Genomic DNA, 19508 nt, shown 5'->3' with positions numbered 1-19508 from the left:
AGCCTGGAGAAGAGCAGGGGAAGCAGCACCAAGAATTTGAACCTGGCAAGTCAGCAGTCAATAGGAGACATCTTCTGACTACTGCCACCTCATCCCTCATCCCTTGGAGAAGTTCAGCCTTTTCAAATGACTCCACCAGATGACTGGACCAGAGATGGACACTATCCCAAGCTGGATCAAATTCCCTCTCTCAGGAATTGGATTCAGAGTGCTCTCAGCCTCTCGTAGTCAATGTACTAAAGACACATGACTTGAGGAAGCTAGGATAAGCTCTCTTCTGCCAAATGCATGTGGATGTGGTAAAAGAAAAAAGAATAAATTCCCAGCCATGCAGAGATGCAGAGTGCAAGAAGATTTTGGAAATATCAAGACAGAGGGAGGTAGGGGACTTGGTCTATCTTCTAGTACCCGGTTACAACTGTATCCTGAAGTTGTAACTGCACTTCCCATCCCTGCATTACCATGGGAAAGATCCCTGAATCTTAATCACAAACTCAATTTCCACAATCATTTTCTACAAGGTAGTACATGAAACACTCCAGCACCTTATACCACCTTTCAGTTAGTTAGCTCCAAGTCATTCTTCAGATCCCAACTTAAATACCACTTCTGTCAGGATATATTCCAGGACTACTCAAAACCATCCTAGCTCTCCTTCTAAGCTCTCCAGTAGCACTGTGCAGATCATCAAACTCAGTCAACACCACAGAGTGAAACCACCCCTTCTGTTCACCACTGTGATCCTACTGCTGGGCACACAGGTCAGATACACACTACTAAGTAAATGGAAATGGAGAAATTGTGGAAGGAAGTAGAAAAGATGAGAAGAAGTCAACACTATCCTCCTGATAAAAAGTAGGTTTAACCTGGGGTGCCTGGGTGCCTCAGTCGTTAAGCCTCTGCCTTCGGCTCAGGTCATGATCCCAGGGTGTGGGATTGAGCCCCGCATGGGGCTCCCTGCTCTGCGGGAAGCCTGCTTCTCCCTCTCCCACTCCCTGTGCTTATGTTCCGTCTCTCGTGGTCTCTCTCTGTCAAATAAATAAAATCTTTTTTTTTTTTTTAAAGGTAAGTTTAACCCTACCTCTCTCATCCTTTCCAGGTATCCAGTTTTTCCCTCTTCTACCTCCCTACAGGCCCAAGTCATCTATGACAATTATCATTTTATACTTCGGTGCCAATGCATTCAAGAACCCAGGCTGTAGGAAGCATTTTTCCAGGTAGCTTGGTGTAACAGAGTAAAGCCAAATAAATAACTATTTTTTTTATCAATAAATATTATTTATTTATCACTCACTCACTCACAGGTTTGGGGTCTAGCTAAATCTCAGTTCTGCTATATATTTATTGGTTGTGAACCTTGGACAAATTACCTGAGACCTGGTTTCCTTATCTATAAAGCAAGAATAATAATAATAATAACAATAATAATAAAATAATAAATAAATAAATAAGCAAATTACCTCAAAGATGAGAATGAAAATTAACCTGGAATCATAGTACCTAAAACAAGGTAGGCATGCAACCAATGTCACTTAATTGACCATGGTATACCCCACACCCTATTAACCAACTCCTATTGGCCATGGATTCAAAACACAGAGACTGTCTGAAGACTGAGAATCCAAAAAGGACCTTGGAGAATATCTATTCTGCTGGCTTTCCAATGTGAGGGAACCCCCAAGTAGTGAAAGAGAAACAAAGGGGAGAAAGAGCATCTCAGGGTTAGGTGGGTGGGTAGAGTGGACTGGATCCAAGGTGAAACAGCTCTGGATGTTTGTTGGGGAATCAGTTCTTTTTTAACTAGCAGGTATCTTAATGTGAAAAAGGTAGAGAATAAATTATATATGGTTTCTAAGAAAATGCGGATGCTTTTCATAAAACTTTTCATATAATACTTGAGAAGTGAAAACCTGCAATTCACGGAAATGGGTTATCAGTCATAGCTAACTACCAGAATTGTACACATCAATAGGGTTGTTATTAATACCAAAATTCATTTCACTGAGTTACTTGTACTCGTAAGTGTTCAGAAACATTGAATTTTCAGTTGCTCATGTAAAATGGCCTGCTCAGATCACTGAGTTCCCAGATGCGTACAAGACACTTCATTGTTAAAAGTTAACAGGCAGGGGCGCCTGGGTGGCTCAGTGGGTTAAGCTTCTGCCTTCGGCTCAGGTCATGATCCCAGGGTCCTAGGATGAGCCCTGCATCAGGCTCTCTGCTCAGCAGGGAGCCTGCTTCCCCCCCCCCCTCTGCCTGCCTCTCTGCCTCCTTGTGATCTCTCTCTGTCAAATAAATAAAATCTTAAAATTAACAGGCAAAACTAAGAATCTGAATCCAGATATACTTGTAAGTCTTGAGCTTCTACAGATGATATATACTACTGCTGGTCTTGCCTTTCAAACAGGTGGTACAAATACCCAACAGAGTCTCAGGAAAGGAGGAGTGCTAGAGCCAACAGTAATAAGGGTAAGTTTATGAAGAAGATGAGCCTTAGAGGAACACGGGAGTTAAACAGGGCCCAATGTTTTGGGAGGATGGACTGGAGGGGTTTACTACTATCTTGACAGGACGATGCTCCAGTACAGGGACTGTACCATGCACTGCAGATCGTTTAGCATGCCTGCCTCCACCATATACATGTGGAAGGCCTATAACACTCCCCAATCAATGTAACAACCAAAAAACAAAACCTACATACATTTCAAAATGCCCCTGGAAAAGGGATATAAGTCACACCCACTGAGTAGCCCAAGATAAGCAGAAGGAAGAGAAAGTAAGCACAGCAGGTAGAAAGCATAAAAGACACAAAGAGGGGAACATAATTCACAAAATTTGATGAGGAACTGGCAGAGACAAGGCCATCCTTTAATAACTCTCTCACTTACAAAATCAAGTCTAAATTCCTCAGTAAACAATGTCCTTCAGGATTTGGCCCTGTCCATCACAGCTGTTAACAGCTTTCTCCTAAAAAGACACACTACACTCCTGCCATCCCAAAAAACTTATGGTTTCCCTGGCCTGGCATGTTGCTTTGCATGTACATTTTCCTCTACCTAGAATGCATATCTCAAGGCAAATTCCTATTCATACTTCAACACCCAGGTCAAAAGTCTATAAAGCCATACAAAGACAGCCCTGCATCACTCAGGCCTTCTTTTTCTCATAGCACTACACACATTCTTTCTGAATGGACTGGTATATTCTCTTTATTATTGCCCAATTCCATCCAACCATTTGGACTAAAGGATACTAAAAGGCAGGGACCATGTGAATCCTGGCACATAATAGGTGCACGGTAAATATTTTCTGAGTGAATGAGCTTGCATGGAAAGTTTTTTATTTTTTATTTTTATTTTTTAAAAGATTTTATTTACTTGACAGAGATCACAAGTAGAGAAGCAGGGAGAGTGGGAGGGGGGAAACAGGCACCCCGCTAAGCAGAGAGCCAGATGCGGGGCTTGATCCCAGGACCCTGAGATCACTACCTGAGCCGAAGGCAGAGGCTTAACCCACTGAGCCACCCAGACGCCCCATGTTTTTTAAAAGGCTGTAAAGAGGGAGCCTGGGTGGCTCAGTTGGTGAGTATCTGCCTTTGGCTTAGGTCATGATCCCAGGGCCCTGGGATGAAGCCCTGTAGCAGGCTCCCTGCTCAGAAGGGAGTCAACTTCTCCCTCACCCACTCCCCTTACTTGTGCTCCCTCTCTCTCAAATAGATAAAATCTTTTAACAAATAAATAAATGACTAAAAACTGGGGTGCTTGGGTAGCATAGACAGTTGAGCATCTGATTCTTGATTTTGGCTGTCATGATCTTGGGGTCCTGAGACTGAGCCCCACATTGGGTTACAGGCTCAGCATGGAGTCTGCTTGGGATTCTCTCTCCCTCTGCCCCTCCCACTCACGCCCACACCCATTCATGTTGTTTCTAAAATAAATTTTTAAAATCTTAAAAAAAAAAAAAAAATACAAGGCTAAAAGGGGATACAAACAAAAGCAGACAATAGCTATTTCCTTTTACTGAAAGAATATACTTTCTCAGCTTTGATCTTTGGTTGAGTATCATTTAGGAACCAGACAGACTGGGATGCATTATCACTTACTAGCTGTGTGTCCTTGGGCAAGTCAATCTCTCTGTCTCAAGTTTCCTCACTTTTGTACAAAGTAACCATGTTTGCAGTGTGCTTATGAGGATTAACTGATGCATATAAAGCGAAGTGTTGACTAAATGGTAGTCCTACTAGTCTGCCACAATCAAAAACTCTTAGTAAGACAGGATACTGCACCATTCAGAAGGTGATCACACTGAAATTTTGCTTGGAACCATCTTTTTTTTCTTTTTTAGGAGAGCTGAAAATCAGAAGTCCAATAATTTGTCTTCAAATTGCATTGTTTGTCCTTTATACAATGTTAATCCCTTCTGACCACAATCTTCTTGGCTTCTTTAATGATCTACACTCCTGACTGTCTGGTCTCTTTAGCCACACTTCCTCTATCCTCTTCTGTAACTTGCCCTCTGTTGACACCTAAAGTCAGGCATTCCTTTGGCTCAGTTCTCACATTTTTCCTCCAATCTTATCCACTCTCAAAGTATCTCTACTTCAATTAGTATCTCTATGGAGATAACCCTATGACCTCTCCAATCATATTCAGAAAGTGCTTCAAACTCAACTTAACTCAAAATTTACTTATCTCAGTTAATAAATGATCAAGCATATACAACTTCAGTTTCTCCTCTCATACATTTTTTTTTTTTTCCTGATTCTAACATGTCTCACCAGTCCTCAGGCTCTCATTCCTTTGCCTACCTCTTAAAAATATTTCTCAAGGGGGAGTGCCTGTGTGGCTCAATTGGTTAAGCATCCGCCTTCAGCTCAGGTCACGATCCCAGAGTTCTGGGTTCAGGTCCTACATTGGGCTCCCTGCTCAATGGAGAGTCTGCTTCTCCCTCTGCTCCTCCCGATTGTGCTCTCTCAAATAAATAAAATCTTAAAAATACATGTATTTGTCAAAGGGGCATGTGGATGGCAAAGTCCATTAAGCATCCCACTCTTGGTTTCAGCTCAGGTCCTGATCTCAGGGTGGTGAAATTGAAATGGGAGTCAGACTCACACTCATCAAGGAGTCTGCTTAAGACTCTCCCTTCCTCTCTCTCTGCCCCCCACCTTTGCGCATGCTCACACTCACTCTCTCCCCCTCCCTCTAAAATAAATAAATAAATCTTTTTAAAATTTTGTATGGTTTACCTCTATGGTCTTCCTGTTCTACCTCAGTAGTTCTTAACCTGTCTGGGACAATGGACCCCTTTGAAAATCTACTGAATGTATGGATTGTTTACTAAAAAGATGAATATACACACCTGCCTGCAATTTCACCTCATCAATCACCTCAGATAATAATCTGTGCTCATCCACGCAAGAGTACCACTTTCGGGGCGCCTGGGTGACTCAGTTAAGCCTCTGCCTTTGGCTCTGGTCATGATCTCAGGGTCCTGGGATTGAGCCCCGCGCATCAGGCTCTCTGCTCAGGGGGAGCCTGCTTCCCACCCCCTCTGCCTGCCTCTCTGCCTACTTGTGATCTCTGCCTGTCAAATAAATAAATAAAATCTTAAAAAAAAAAAAAAAAAGACTACCCCTTTCATAAATTTTCATCTCCAGATTCCCTCTTCTAAATTTCAAGATGCCTTCTGGATATAGCCTAAAGGCCTACAGTCATCACAACTTAGTAAGTCTCAACTCATTATTTTTCCTTAATAAATCTTCTTTGTCTACAGTATTTCTTCTCTGATAACAGCAACACCATCCTCCCAGGCTCCCAAACTAGAAGCCTTGGAATTAACAAATATACCCATATCCAAACTCAAAAATCCTTGTCTGTGAAATCCCTCTTAAATCCAAATCCCACCTCATTAAGACTCTTGCCCTTCTAGACCTCATCATCCTTTGCTTCTTCCCATACTTGCTGTAATTCAGTCTTTCTACCATTCTTCTGATAAAGAGCTCATATGGATTTTTTTTTTAAAGATTTGATTTTTAAGTAATCTCTATACCCAACATGAGCTCAAACTTAACAACCCTCAGATAAAGAGTCACATGCTCCACTGACTGAGCTATCCTGGCACTCCATGAATTCTTTTTTTCTTTTTCCTTTTTTTTAAAGTAGGCTCCATTCTGGGCATGAACTCACAACACTGAGATCAAGACCTGAGCTGAAATCAAGAGGTGGACACTTAACTAGCTGAGCTGCTTAGGAACCCCCACCCAATGGATTCTACCTTAATAAGGTCTCTCAGCACCTCCATCTGTTGCCTTACAATACCACTATATCACTTCACCTCTAGACAGTTACAACAGCTTAATTGTAATATCACAGTTTTTTCTCCATCAATTCCACCAATGTTGCTCTACCCTCCAAAAATCTCAGAATTAACCATATGACTGCCTGTTTTCAAAATAATGGATACTTCAGGGCGCCTGGGCGGCTCGGTGGGTTAAGCCTCTGCCTTCAGCTCGGGTCGTGGTCTCGGGGTCCTGGGATCTGGCCCCGCGTCGGGCTCTCTGCTCAGCAGGCTCAGGGGAGCCTGCTTCCCCTCTCTCTCTGCCTGCCTCTGCCTACTTGTGATCTCTCTGTCAGGTAAATGAATAAAATCTTTAAAAATAAAATAAAATAAAATAAAAATAATGGATACTTCTTCATTGCACAAATATAGAAGCAAACTCAGTTTTGCCTTTACAGTCCTCTACGATTTTCTACCTACTTTTCCAGGATTAGATTCCACAGCTCAATCTATCATTTGAGCCTATTATCCGTCAAAATCATAACCACTCTTAAAAGATGCAACTCAAACTCCACTCTTCATCCTTATACCCTCCATATAATGATTAAGAAAGGGCTCTGCACAAAAAAAGGCAAAATTCTCAATTCTTGAAAATCTTCAAATCTGTCTGGAAGCATTACATTTTTAAAAAATCACTATTTAAACATTAACATTTCATTTAAGAAGCCCTCCAAAAACCCAGCATTCTTAATCAACATTTATTAAACGCTAATAATGTGCAACATAGATTACATTCTTACTACGATGAGGATTAAAAGCAATAATCTGGACCAAGGATTCTACTTCCAATTATACTAGTATTTGGAACTTAGGAAAAGAAAATTACTGTGAAAGTACTCGGCGTCTCCCCCGATTGAGACTTGGAAGGTCAAATGTCTACAGCAATGATAGAAATAGTTACCCTATCTAAATTATCTTCAGACTAGTAAGAATCTCTTCAGAGGGAAAAGAAAGAAAAAAACCTTTCAATTAAAGTATCCTAGGGGTGCCTGGGTGGCTCAGTAGGTTAAGCCCCTGCCTTCAGCTCAGGTCTAGATCTCAGGGTCCTGGGACTGAGGTCTGCATAGGGCTCTCTGCTCAGCCGGGAGCCTACTTCCTCCCCCCACTGCCTACTTGTGGTATCTCTCTCTCTCTCTCTGTTAAATAAATAAATCTGAAGATTTTTTTCAGTCTATATTTTAGATGTTAAATTTTTAAAAAGAGCTGCACGCCGTTATGGACAACTCTGAACCTCATGACACCTGTACTGGCATACCTACCAGCAGGTGCAATAGCAATCAGATGTACGACAGAGAAGAGATGCTATGGGCAGTACTTTCTAGGGCCTTATATCTTTTAGACCTGACCTAATTTAATTCCTCTTTTGGCTCCTAAACCTCTGAGTTCACATTAGTTTTCACAATTGCATATGTGAAGCATTTTGCTCCTCAAGAGAATGAAAATAGTCAAGATTCAATTAGCTTTTTAAAATTTAATTAGTCTAAGATACTTGTTAAAACATGCCCTTTATGGCATTTCTACAATCACAATCATTCAAATTTGAATACATTTCTAAAACAGACTTGCTTACAACAGTAAAATATGCCCAACTCTAAAGCTATTAATAACACTATTTCAAGACAGCGGGACATAACAGAGCTGCAGCACTTGAGAAAGGATCTCGGTCTACAATCTCAAGTCTGGCTTCTTAGCTGTATGACCTGAAGAATTTGCTTCACCTGGAAATACATTCTCCCCTGAAAGAGGGATATCAAGACCTTTCCTCCTTCGAGGTGGCTGTTCAAATAAAATGAGATAATATATCCAGTACGGTACCTGCCACCAAGTGTTCAATAAATATTAGTTTGCCTCCTTCACTCAACGCAAGACACACTCACAAGAAAAATAGGTGTAAGGGAGTCTACACTTATTAAGTCCTCACCAGCACAAAACAATACAGTTAATTCTAATAAACAGAACCACGAACGTTTCTGAGGAATATGGATCAAGATAAGGGAGGGTGCGTGTAATTCTGCAAGAACTCTATTAAGGCTGCATAATTACTGATCACTAAAACATTAACAGGGAAAGTCCACAACTATTGGGCTAAAACGTCTGAATACATTGACGCTGGTAAGAGAGCTCACTCCGGGTAAAGAAAAAAAGAGTGAAATTAGGTCCAACTCCAATCGACTCTAATAAATCAAGAGAGCGGTGCGGGCTTATCCTTTCTGAAACGCAAATGATATGGGTATTAAAATCCATTTTAAAACTTCAAGATTAAAAGAGTTCACAACCAACAGTGATACTACTAACGCTTTTTATAGAAAGCCTGCGCAGGAAAACACCGTTAGCACTACTGAAGATATTTAATGAAAGCCGTTCGCGGAATACAGGCGAGGGGAGGAAGGTAATTATTTTCTGCGTTCTGCACACATGCCGAGGAGAAGTGCTTTTAAGACCGTGGCCAACACCACCACCGACAAGCTTCTGAAGAATTCCCGACTCTACAATCGGACGTCAAGAAGAAAGCCACGATGCTAGCAAACCGGAGGATGGGGGAACGGGGACCCCTTCCGTTCCCTTCCCGGAGATCCTGGCTGTAAAAACTGCGCTACCCCTGTATCTGGGGGTACGCGGGTACTGGCCTCCGCCCCCTAATGCCCCTCCCTGCGGCAAGCGAAGGCCGGTCCGCGTAACGCCAGCGAGCAACACCCCAACCTCGACCGGCCCCCGGACTCCGCCCGAGGCCCCCAGCGCACCCACCGCGGTGAAACCAAGGGTTGGGGTCGAGGCGGCCCGGGAGGCCGGGGCGCGGACGAGGCCGCGGCTGCGTCCGCTGTGTCCGCGGGCGGTCGGGTGGGCGGGCGTGGCCCGGCCTGCGGGAGGGCGCGGACACTCACCACACCATGCCGTAGGCGCCCTCGCCGATGTACGAGAGGTTGGTGTAGCGCGGCCCCACATCGAACACCTGCCCGCGGACCATCTCCGGGCCCGCGCCCGCCGCCGCCGCCGCCGCCATGTTGGCTGCCGGGCCGCCGCCGCCGCCTCCGCCGCGAAGGGCTCGACGCTCTGCGGCCGCCGCTCGGCCCACGCCGCGCCTCCCGGAGGGACCGCGCCGCTGCGGGTGCAGCTGCCGACGCCGACCGGATAGGAGCAAGGGCGGAACCGCTTAGAAGCGCAGGAGAGGACACCGCCACTCGGACCGACTGCCTGCCTGACTGACTGACGGGCGGGCCAGCGGGCGGAGGGAGGGGCGCGCGCCGTGGAGGGCGCCGGGGAGGAGCCAATAAGCGTGGAGGCGGATTGGCTCACCACTGTCTGGGGGTGGGGCTGCGCGGGCCGGCGGAAACGGCGAGGTCGGGGCGGAGCACTGCGGAGGAGACAGAGTCACCGCCCTGCTTGGTCACGTGCGTTCGTTGGGGAGTTGGCGCGGGAGGAGGCTCTCTAGAAGCTAAAGGATTCCGAGGGGGGCGCCTGGGTGGCTCAGTGGGTTAAGCCTCTGCCTTCCGCTCGGGTCATGATCTCAGGGTCTTGGGATCGAGCCCCGCATCGGGCTTTCTGCTTGGCGGGGAGCCTGCTTCTCCTTCTCTCTCTGCCTGCTGCTCTACTTGTGATCTGTCTCTCTTTCTGTCAAATAAATAAATAAAATCTTAAAAAAAAAAAAAAAGACACCGAGGCATAGGCACCAGCGAGAGGTGTACCACTGAGCCTGAGAGGCTGTAGGGGCAGGGAAAACCCTGGAGCCGGGTACTGACTGAGTCAGGCAACGACGTGGGACAGCGCCGACGAGCCACACGCCGGCCGCAGGCGTGGGGCAAGCCTCCGCGACTCGGTGTCCCCCACACAAACTTAGAAGCCTCGAAACAAGGACAGAAACAGAAAGACATGACCGAGACCGCGAACGATATTTGCATACTGAGAAAGTGTAAAACAAAAAAGTTGAAACTAAAGCGAGAGACTCAGGATCCACTAACCAGACCCTTTGTTCAATCAGTGTTTGCTGAGTAAGTTGTTCCTGGGCATCCACATTCTAGAGTGAGGAGATAAGTAGTAAGAAAGAAAGGAGGGAAGAGGGGTAAAAAAAATAATAATAATACATGCTCAAGTTGTGATAAGTATTGTGAAAAATATAAAGCAGAGTAAGGGGTAAGAGGGTAGTGGAGGAAGGGAGATTCAGAGCCTGAGACCCAGATTGGTACAGATGGGTAGAATCTTAGGACATGCCAAAACAAGAATGCAAAGGTGTAAACACCAAAACCAAAATATTAAGATCTAGAGAAAATGAGACAAACCCACCGGGGCCCTGAAGTACTCACAAACACCAGAGGTTGAAAAATAAAGATCAATCCTAAAACCCGTGAATACCAAGAATGTCTAAGACAATGAGACAGAAATGAAACAGCCACTGCTTCTGAGCATTTCCCAGGCCATATTTGGAGGGGAACTAAGGATGTAAGATCCTGCATCTCAATTGTCCAACACTGTGATCTTGAAAGCCCTCAACTCGGGACTTCTAGAGGTCAGCAAAATTCAGTTAGTCAATCTCAAAGGTGAACAGGCAAATTATTTAAAAACCTGGTAGGAAAAAGGTAGTGGTATGTAAGATGAGAAATAAAGTGCTAGAGCCAAAAATTACTCCTTTGAAGTATATTTAGTCCACTAAGCACAACCCAGTTTTAGATACACCTTATTTTTATTCTTGATTATAAGAGTACATTGCATCTTGGGGCGCCTGGGTGGCTCAGTGGGTTAAAGCCTCTACCTTGGGCTCAGGTCATGATCCCAGAGTCCTGGGATCGAGCCCCACATCGGGCTCTCTGCTCAGCAGGGAGCCTGCTTCCCCCTCTCTCTCTGCCTGCCTCTCTGCCTACTTGTGATCTCTCTCTGTCAAATAAACAAAATCTTAAAAAAAAAAAAAAAAGAGTACATTGCATCTTTTAAAGAACAGGCCAAGATAAATGGAGAGTACTATGAAATTTAAACCACAGTAACCATAGTAAAATCCAATAGTTAATGCAGTAAAAAGCAGATTTGACAACACAGAAGAGCAAATCAGCAATATAGAAGACAAGCATAAGAAATACTCAAAGTGCTGGAATTCTTTGAGAAAAAAATGAGTAGGAGAATGTCATGAAAACTCAAGCTATAGGCTTCTTCAAAAGAAGACAGAGTAAATCAATTACAGGCAGTAATTTAAATTACAATAAAAATTTCCTTAGGACTGAAAAGATCTGACTGCAGGTAGAAATTTGAGTAAATTCACTGAGATCTAGAAAAATTAATGAGCAGAAACCAACTTCAAGACCTAATCTGGAAATTTTCTTTAATTTCAGGGATAGAGAACAAACACTAACATTATCCAATAAATAAAAATATATTTTTTAATTTGTTTTTTGTTTTGTTTTGTTTTGTTTTTCAGATTCTTCCTTTGCAATAATCAAATGCAAAAGGAAAATGGAACAAGACTGACAGCACTTGGAGTGCCTGGGTGGCTCAGTCATTAAGTGTCTGCCTTTGGCTCACATCATGATCTCAGGGTCCTGGAATCGAGCCCCACATCCGTCTTCCGGCTCCACGGGAAGCCTGCTTCTCCCTCTCCCACTCCCCCTGCTTGTTTTCCTTCTCTTACTGTGTCTCTCTCTGTCAAATAAATAAACAAAACACCACTCTGAAGTGGTAGATTGTAACCTTCCTCCGATGGTTTCATTCTCTCCAATCCTAAATTACTCCCAGGTCTTCAACCACTGTGCAGAATCTCATGCCTGAACTCCAGGCGAGCTTGTTTACCTGAACAGCTTTATGTGACATCTCCACAGGTGTTTCAACTCCACATACCCAACCTGCCCATGGTTAGCTGAAGGACGTCTGTACTCAGTGCCAGAGTGGTTCGATCTTGGCTGTTCCACTTAACTACTTGTATGACCTCAACCTCAGTTTCCTCACTCTTAAAATGAAGATCACAATAATAGTACCTACTTCGTAAGTTTTTTGTACAGAGTAAGACAACATATGTAAACAACCTGGAACATAGCAAGTACTCAATAAATGTTATCTTTTATTATTATCTACCCCACCCAAACCTGTTCCTCATCTTGTATCTGTGGATAGCATCACCACCCAGATACTCAAACTGGAAATTTGAGTATGATCCTGAACAACTCATTTGCCCTCATTGCCAACTCCCCCCCAACCCACCCAATCAACCAGTCACAAACTCCTGTAAATTCTGTTTCTTAAATATCTCTGAAATTCTGGGGCTGGCTCAGTTGGTGGAACATGTGACTCCTGATCTCGGGGTTGGAAGTTCAGGCCCCACGTTGGGTATAGAAGTTACTTCAGAATAAAATCTTTAAAAATAAAATTAATAATAATATTTCTGAAACCCTGGCTACTCAAAGTATGGTATCTGGACCTATAGCACCAGCATTACGTGGGAGTTTGTTGGGAATGTGGCATCTCAGGCCCTACCCCAGAAATACTGAGTCAGGATCTGCACTTTAACAAGATCCCCAGGTAGTCTGTGTGCATAATAAACTTCAAAAAGCACTATTTTTTTTGAGGTATAATTGACATACAATATCACATTAGTTTCAGATGTATAACGTAATGATTCAATATGCGTAAATATTGTGAAATGATCACCATAAGTCTAGTTAACTCCAAGCATCACACATGGTTACAGACTTTTTGAAAAGCACTGTTTTAGGCACTCCCACGTCATCCCTGCTGCCATTCTGCTAAGTCTGCTGCGTCAACTCTCTCACCTAGAGTACCACCATAACCTTAGTCTTTCTGCTTTCAGTGTTTCCCATCTCCAAATGCCTCTCTTTGTACCCAGATCGATCTTTCCATAACAAATTTGACCATGTCTCTTTCCTTCTTAAAGCAAATCAGAGGCTTCCCATTGCACTGAGAGTGAGGCCTTTGCCGACCACCCCTCCATCCCAACTCTGCTTAATTTGCCCTCCCTACCTTCCATGTTTTGGCCAGATTGGACAGTTCTCTCTTGTCTTTCTATCTTACCACATACCTATCTCTTTTCCTGTAACATGTTCTCTCTTCAGTCTTTCAGCATATTTGTGGACGTTTTAAAGCCACCACACTATCATGCTACGATCCATCTAACCACTAATTTTCTCCAGAGAACTTCTCTTGCCTGGTTCCATGAGCACTGAATAACCTTATGATTACAGTTTGGCTTCACCTGTGGTTTTCAACAGGGAAAGTTTACTAACTAGAGGACAGCCCTGTTCAGGTCCTTTGGCAATCACTATTTATTCCAAGATGGGAATTAGATAGACATCAGTCTCTGCTGAGTTAGGTTAGCATGAGTCAGGCCCAGAGGGAACAACCATCTAGCTACACTGACAGCAACCAACATGTGGAAGCACAAAGCTGAGAAGTAGGTTCTGGAACACTGTGAGACCGTATGAAATCACTATCTAAGCACAAAACTTAGAAGGGCACCTGGGTGGTTCAGCCAGTTAAGTATCTGTTTTCAGCTCAGGTCATGATCTCAGGGTCCTGGGATTGAACACTGCATCGGACTTCCTGCTTAGTGGGGAGCCTGCTTCTCCCTCTCTCTCTGCTCTTTCCCCTGCTTGTGCTCTCTCTCTGTCAAATAAACAAATAAAATCTTAAAAAAAAACAAAACATAAAAAACAAAACCCTGCTTAGATGGGCAGCTGACCACTTGGATGTCTTCTGTGTACTCTCTCTAGAGTGGTAACAGTTCATAGAACTATAGAATATTAGAAAACAATGGATGTCTGTTATGTTTGCCTGCCTAGCATCAACTCTTCCTTCTGGAAGCAACAACCCAATTTTTCTTTGGTGAACCATCCCATCTATACTCATAGGAGGTTTAGGAGGTTTGGAGGGTTGGCCTCATCCCCAAATCAAGTGTAAGGATGTGACCCAGTGTTCCCCAGTAAGAGCCACGGACATTGGTTCAAAGGATGGGCATGTGACCTAATCCAGGCCAATGACACTTGGCTCAGATTTTTACAGAAACAGTTGGAAAAACAGTGCTCCCTTTCTGCTGGGGTTCTAGGGCAGTGAGTATGAGTTGGAGTGAAACATGACACAATGTGAAAAATGCCCTCTGAGGATGAAAGCAAGATTGAGAAAGCAGAGCCCAGAAATGGAGACAATTTCCTGATGACACATTTTGAGGCCATAGTCAACCCAATCTGGACTTGACAGGTTCATGAGCCAATATATTCTTTTTTTTTTTTTTTTTTTTTTTACTGTAGTCAGTTTAAAGTAGGTCTCTGTCACTTGAAACCACAAGAGTTTCTGACTAATACACTACCCAATTAATTAACTCACTTTTCTGCAAAAATTGTTCCGAATTGTATAATAAGCCACTGAGACATGAATCAGAAACTCATGAATGATGAAACGAGAGGAAAGAACTGGCAATAAGCCTTGAAACTAGCTAAAGATAGAGCGATAACTGAATAAAAACAATGCTCAGTAGAGACTGTTTGATGCTGATAAGTTGAAATCATTTTTGTTGCTATGGTAACAAACAAAATGCAAAAGAAAAAACTGAGTAAGAGGATTTTGTAAAAATTGGATTTTTAACCTCAGATTAATGCAATGAAAACCAGAAAAGAAGAAAGAAGGTAGAAAAAGCAAGTTATAGGGGCGCCTGGGTGGCTCAGTGGGTTAAGCCTCTGCCTTCGACTCAGGTCATGATCTCAGGGTCCTGGGATCGAGCCCCGCATCGGGCTATCTGCTGGGGAGTCTGCTTCCCCTCTCTCTCTGCCTGCCTCTCTGCCTACTATGGTCTCTGTCTGTCAAATAAATAAATAAAATCTTAAAAAAGAAAAAAGAAAAGGCAAATTATTAAATCTTTGTTTTACATATACTGAAGATAAAAGTTATTTTAAAAATAGTGTAATTTCCATATATTTTTTCACTGTAAGAGGTTCTATGTCTACTTTATAAATTATTATAACAGATAAAAAGGAAGGTAAAATTCGTGCAGCAAAAATCAAGAGCCTTTACCAAGAAGCGTACCAGACACTTTTGTCACATTGTAAATGGAAAAGAAATAGCAAGGAATCATAAAAAATGACATCAAGAGCAAGGGAAAGAAAAGCAAAATTAAACTATTGGAACAACACCAAAATAAAAAGCTTTTGCACAGCAAAGGAAACCATCAATAACATCCAAAAGGCAACCTACTGAATGGGAGGAAATATTTACAAATGATATATCCAATAATGGGTTAATATCCAAAATATAAAAAGAATTTATACAACTCAACTCCAAAAAAATAAATAATCTTATTTAAAAATGGTCAGAGGACCTGAATAGACATTTTTCCAAAGAAGACATACAGATGGCCAACAGATACATGAAAAGATGCTCAACGTCACTCATCATCTGGGGAATTCAAATCAAACCTACAATGAGATAATTACCTTACACCTGTCAGAATGACTAAAATAAAAAACACGAGAAACAACAAGTGTTGGCAAGGATGCAGAGAAAAAGAATCTTTCGCACTGTGGTGGGAATGCAAATTGGTGCACCTATTGTGGAAAATAGTCTAAGTATAAAGTTTTTGCAAAAAAAAAAATAAAAAGAGGGGTGCCTGGACTGACTCAGTTGGTAGAGCATGTGACTTTTGATCTCGGGGCTGTAGGTTCAAACCCCATGTTGGGTGTAGAGATTACTTAAAAATAAAATCTTTTAAAAAAAAATTAAAAAGAGGATTATCCTGTGATCCAGTAATTCCACTACTGAGGATTTACCCAAAGAAAATGGAAACACTAATTTGAAAAGATACATGTACTCCTAAGTTTATTGCAGCATTATTTCCAATAGCCAAGAGTGGAACCCAAGTGTCTTCCATAGATGAATGTACAAAGATGTGGTATATATTCAATGGAATATTACTTCAGCCATAAAAAAGAATGAAATCTTGTCATTTACAACGACATAGATGGACCTAGAAAGTGTAAGCTAAGTGAAATAAATCAGTCAGAGAAAGAAAAATACCATATGATTTCATTCATATATGGAGTTTAAGAACCAAAACAAATGAATGAACAAAGAAAAAAAGACCAGAAAAAAAAGGCTTTAAAAAAAAAAAGATTTTATTTATTTATTTGACAAAGAGAGACACAGCGAGAGAGGGAACACAAACAGGAGAAGTGGGAGAGGGAGAAGTAGACTTCCCACTGAGCAGGGAGCCCCATGTGGGGCTCAATCCCAGGACGCTGGGGCAGTCGCTTAACCGACTGAGCCACCTAGGTGCCCAACAGTACACTTATGTTGATGAGCACTGAGAAATGTACAGAGTTGTTGACTCATTATATTGTACACCTGAAACTAATACAACACTGTATGCTAATTATAATTGAATCAAAAAATAATAAAAAAGGTTTAGGCCACCTGGATGGCTCAGTCAGTTAAGCGTCTGATTTAGACTCAGGTCATAATCTCAGGGTCCTGGGATCAAGTCCCAAATTGGGCTCCCTGCTCAGCAGGGAGTCTGCTTCTCCCTCTGCCCCTTTCCCCATTCGTGGGCTCCCCCTCTCTCTAAAATAAATAAATAAATAAATAAAATCTTTAAACATTTTTAAAAATTTTTAAATTTTTATTTTTTTAAAAGATTTTATTTATTTGAGATAGAGCGAGAGAGAGAGAGCACAAGCAGAGCAGAAGGGCAGAGGGAGAGGGAGAAGCAGACTCTCCACTGAGCAGGGAGCCCGATGCGGGACTTGATTCCAGGACCCTGAGATCATGACCTGAGCTGAAGGCAGACGTTTAACCAACTGAGCCACCCAGGGGTCCCCCCAATTTTTTTTAAATCACTGAAGACAGTGTTTCACCACAGAATGAAGATTTTAAAAACCAAAACATCGAGGGTGCCTGAGTGGCTCAGTGGGTTAAAGCCTCTGCCTTCGGCTCAGGTCATGATCCCAGGGTCCTGGGATCGAGCCCCACATCGGGCTCTCTGCTCAGCAGGGAGCCTGCTTCCCCGTCTCTCTCTGCCTGCTTCTCTGCCTACTTGTGACCTCTGTCTGTCAAATAAATAAATAAAATCTTAAAAAAAAAAAAAAAACCAAAACATCGAAACACCAGAATACTAGAGGATGGAAGTTAAACTAGGTTTAACAAATAAGGCAAATGTAAATAAATATGAAAAATGTAAATAGCTAAAGTTCTTATATAAAAATAGGAAAATCTCAGATTGGATCAAAAGACAAACTCTAGGGGCACCTGGGTGGCTCAGTTGTTAAGCATCTGCCTTCGGCTCAGGTCATGATCCCAGGGTCCTGGGATCGAGCCCTGCATCTGGCTCTCTGCTCAGCCGGAAGCCTGCTTCTCTTTCTCCTACTCCCCCTGCTTGCGTTCCCTCTCTCACTGTGTCTCTCTCTGTCACATAAATAAATAAAATCTTAGAAAGAAAAGAAAAGAAAAGAAAATCGTGAAAATGAGATGGCTACTACTGCAAGCTTGGAGGGCAATTTCTTTAATATTAGGCTGAAGGCTGGGCTGGCCACTGGCACCATGATTATGTAACATCACTCTGGTCCAAACAGAGCAGCTATTTCTCATCCCCTTTTGTGGGTTCCTCTTTATCTGTCCATTCCTTAAATTTCGGTGTCCTCTGCTTGCCAGATAGAAGCTTTCAGCTGTAGGTTCAGAAAACTTTGAATCACACAGAGCCAGGATTAGGATGAGGTTTTTGAGGCTCCAAAGATGCACTATTTAAGGAAACAATCACTCCCAGTATCAGGCAAATACGGCTGCAGCCTCCGATGGAGGGTTCCTCCTTCAATGTTGCATCCCACAGGTGCCTCCATTGCCTCCCTCTGAACCCCGCCCTGCCAAACCAAATAGTGATAAACAGTAAGGACTTTCTCATCTAACAGGAATCCCACAGGTAAGGTTCTCACTCCTCCTCTCTGCCCTTTTCTAGCCTCTACCCAATTCTGAGTGTTGGCATCATCGGGCAAACAAGAAGATGGCTGTAGCATGTCCAGCCTGCCCATGGTGTTAGACTATCCAAAGGCAGGAAAGGGTTTGTGTCTTTGGGAGTCTCCTTAGAAGAGAGGAAACCACAGAGCCACCCGGCAGGGTTCTGCTCATGCCTCATTGACAGAAGGGGTTATATGCCTACCTGCTCTAATCATCCTGAAGAAGGATGGGGTGCCTGGGTGGTGCAGTGGCTTAAGCATCCAGCTCTTGTTTTGGCTCAGATCGTGATCTCAGGGTCATGAGATCACGCCCTACCTGTGGCTCTGTGCTCAGCGGAGAGTCTGCTTGGGACTCTCTCTCTCTCTCTGCTTCCCTTGCTCTAAAATAAATAAATAAATCTTTAGGAATAAGGAGACTACCATGAGTGCCTTAAGCCAATTGAGGTTTACCCTTGAAAACTAGAAGAGGGTGACCCTCACCAAGCTGCATGGAGAAGGGTAGATACCCCAATCAGATCAGGGTACTCAGAAAGAAAGAGGGAATGGACAAGCCACCAAAAGGGTTATCCCACTCCTCTTACAGGATGTACTTATCCCAGAGTAGCCATCATCTTCTCCCAAGTCTCCCTATCTAGTCCAAATCACACATACCAGTTCCGCATTCAAGCACACAGGCCCTCATTACAAATCTCTCCTTGAACTTCCCACCTGCCCACTCTGTTTCCAGCTCACCCAAGGGCCCCTCTGCTTTCTCAGTTCCCCAAGCCAAAAAGTAAACACCTTCTTCAACCTCACTACTTACCAACCCCAGCATCTAATTCATACCCAAATCCTCCTCACTGGACTGTCTAAATAGTGCTTGTTTTTTTTTTAAGTAAACATCATTTTGTAGATTTACAGAAAACTTGCAAAGATAGTACAAAGTTCCTATTATCCCACACTGAGTTTCTCCTGTCATTAATACCTTTTATTAGTGTGTACATTTGGTACAATTAATGAACCAGTATTGATACATTGTTGTTAATTAAAGTCCATAGTGTTTTACCTGAGGTCCTTTTTTCTGTTCCAGGATCCCACATCATATTTATTCGTTGTGTGGTTGTGACAGTCCCTTGACTTTCCACGATGTTTTTTTATTTAAAGATTTTACTTATTTATTTGACAGAGAGAGAGATCGCAAGTAGGCAGAGAGGCAGGCAGGGAATGAGGGGGAAGCAGGCTCCCTGGCGAGCAGAGAGCCTGATGTGG

The 19508-nt window shown here is 43.0% G+C and overlaps 1 protein-coding gene across 1 annotated transcript in view; it reads right to left on the bottom strand.

Annotated features, from left to right (window-relative positions):
• Positions 1-9525, bottom strand: part of LOC111142759 (mitogen-activated protein kinase 1) — a 116291-nt gene extending 106766 nt beyond the window's left edge. Inside the window, exon 1 of the mRNA XM_022496056.1 lies at positions 9219-9525. Coding sequence (XP_022351764.1) covers positions 9219-9337 — 119 coding nt within the window. The 5' untranslated portion in view covers positions 9338-9525. The remainder of the gene's footprint in view (positions 1-9218) is intronic.
• Between the last annotated feature and the right edge of the window lie 9983 nt (positions 9526-19508).

This window comes from Enhydra lutris, unplaced genomic scaffold (genome assembly GCF_002288905.1).
Source record: "Enhydra lutris kenyoni isolate GAN:26980312 unplaced genomic scaffold, ASM228890v2 scaffoldscaffold8, whole genome shotgun sequence".
Taxonomy (NCBI): domain Eukaryota; kingdom Metazoa; phylum Chordata; class Mammalia; order Carnivora; family Mustelidae; genus Enhydra; species Enhydra lutris.
This window is presented reverse-complemented; position numbering and strand designations above follow the sequence as displayed.